The sequence below is a fragment of the Narcine bancroftii genome (genome assembly GCF_036971445.1).
Source record: "Narcine bancroftii isolate sNarBan1 chromosome 12 unlocalized genomic scaffold, sNarBan1.hap1 SUPER_12_unloc_2, whole genome shotgun sequence".
Classification (NCBI taxonomy): domain Eukaryota; kingdom Metazoa; phylum Chordata; class Chondrichthyes; order Torpediniformes; family Narcinidae; genus Narcine; species Narcine bancroftii.
This window is the reverse complement of record NW_027211808.1, coordinates 7,852,868-7,855,085: the sequence shown is the minus strand read 5'-3', so window position 1 is coordinate 7,855,085 and position 2,218 is coordinate 7,852,868. Positions and strand designations below refer to the sequence as shown.

Here is a 2,218-nt window from a genome sequence, read left to right as displayed (position 1 = left end):
GAATTCGTCACACGAGATAAGATTAATTAACAAACAAAATAGTTCCTTTGAAAAATGTGTTTTTAATTTAAATCTTAATTTGCACTGTTACAGATTTTAATCTTTATATGTTTAAATGCAACAGTGTTCCTTTTTTAACGCTCAATTTCATCCCCCAAAGTATATAATCTGAGAGGCGGATTGATTTACGTTTTATTGTCGATTTGTTGGCCTCCTGAAAATTTTAACCAATCGTTTCGCAGATAGCCCACAAGATATTAGCAAACTCTACTTTTTTAGTTGAGAAGTTAAGAGAACAATGTCTAGTCTTATTATAATGAATCGAGGTGTATGATGTTTAACAATGTCGATGTCCAGTGCTCTTAGTAACCATTTTGTTGATTCCCTTATAAGTAATGATAAAGAAGGGTCAGCTCAAACAAAGTTAACTTCAGAAAAATATCTAGTCTCCAGACAGCCGGGGCTTAGCGAATATCCCAACTTTACCTCCTGTAATTTTCAGTCGAAATCTTCCGTGTTCTCCTCCTCCTGGATCCCAGTTTACCCTCAGCCCTCTGCCAATGTGCCCACTTTGTACCATCCATATTCCCAGTCTCATCCTATCCCGTCAGAAAGCAGGTATACGCGGTCGTGGTTGTATTTGAGTTCCAGAACCGTGGCTGAACCCGGAATAGTTTCCAGCGGTCTCGATTCATTGAAAATTGAGCCCCTCGCGGATCGCGACGGCCAATCCTTACCAGTAGCGCTCCAGAAATTGCATGGGGAATCCTTGGAGAGTGAAATCATGAGCTCTGGAAAAGCGCCATGCTATGAAGACAGCATAAATGAAGAGAAAGGAGACAAAGAGGCACCAGAACAAAGTAAGTTGAACTTAATTAATCCCAAAGAGGAAATAGTTCACGAAATTCGTATGGCAGCAATTAAATTCAGCTTGTTTCCAGTATAGTTACAAGCATTTATCTGATTTTTATGGCTCCTTATTTTATGCGCTTCAGTTCTGTTTTATGGGTTCTACAAGTAACACCTGCGAATCTTTATCGACGATCGTACCAGTTTATACTCCACCAGGGCAATAACGGCATAAATGTTTGACCATACATTTCCCCTTTGTTATTTTTCTTTCTTCTCGTATCATTTTTTTGAAGGAGAGAGAGAGAGAGAGAGAGAGAGTGAGAGAGAGAGTGTCAGAAAATTGTATTGCTGCCGCCGTTTTATTTTTACCCCCCAATTTATAAACCTGGTCACAGACAGCACAAATAAATATATTGAAGCCTTTAGTAGATGTTAAGAAATTTGTAATTTTGTAATACAATTTACTAAAGAAAAAAATATAGAGGTCTATGGCCAGAACACACGTACACATTCACCATTCTCAGGCCAATGAATGTTGTGGGAATATGTCCCACATGCATTGCATTGTGAGAAGTGCATTTATGAAAACAGTTCGCATTACAGTTCTTATTTTCGTCTGACTGCTTTTTCCTCCTCCCTTTCTAAATCCTCTTCAGACAATCCTTCAGCAAATTGGTTACACGCTCGCTCCACAAGGAAGAAACGATGTCCTTACAGCAAGTATCAGACCCTGGAGTTGGAGAAAGAATTTCTGTTCAGCATGTACCTCACCAGAGAACGGAGGCACGAAGTGGCGCGTCTTCTGAACCTGACAGAAAGACAAGTCAAAATCTGGTTTCAGAACAGAAGAATGAAGCTGAAAAGAGTCAACAAGAAGCACATCAAGGAATTCGAGTGACAAGCTGTTTCATGGAAACTTTAGCGCATAGCCCATTATTGGTCTCACTGCAATATATCTGCAAACCACTGTAGTTCAGAGAAAACCGCTAATAATAGCCGGAATGTAAACTTTTAACATCCATCAATTCGGCTATTTATTTCGAGCGTTTTAGTGCATTCATTCAGGGAATAGAGTCACGTGTAAACTATTTCATTACAGGATATTAAGAGATACAACTTCCTCTCGTTCTGAAACACTCCATAAGTCAGAGACAACAGCGAGCTTTTATTTTCACTGCCTTCTCTTGTCTAGATGGTTTTTAAAAAAAATGCCAGGGTTTTTTTTAATATAATTTATTGCAATTTCTGTGAACCTTGTGGTGATTGTGGCAGATCGCGCTCCAGAGCAACTTTCTGAGAAAAGGGTCTTTAACCCACCCCCCAAATGATTATTTTCATTGCAATATCTTCTGTTTGCAATGGTTTA

At 39.0% G+C, this 2,218-nt stretch overlaps 1 protein-coding gene across 1 annotated transcript; it reads left to right on the top strand.

Annotated features, from left to right (window-relative positions):
• The first annotated feature begins 343 nt into the window (after positions 1-343).
• LOC138750163 (homeobox protein Hox-B9-like) lies at positions 344-1,750 on the top strand. The gene is made up of 2 exons (XM_069912314.1): positions 344-860; positions 1,509-1,750. The coding sequence occupies exons 1-2, from the start codon at positions 344-346 to the stop codon at positions 1,748-1,750; spliced, it is 759 nt and encodes a 252-aa protein (XP_069768415.1).
• Positions 1,751-2,218: the final 468 nt, after the last annotated feature.

Coding starts and splice junctions, on each gene's coding strand:
- LOC138750163 (XM_069912314.1), top strand. CDS start 344: ATGTCGATGTCCAGTGCTCTTAGTAACCATTTTGTTGATTCCCTTATA. Junction 861..1,508: donor CAAAGAGGCACCAGAACAAA/GTAAGTTGAACT, acceptor AATCCTCTTCAG/ACAATCCTTCAGCAAATTGG.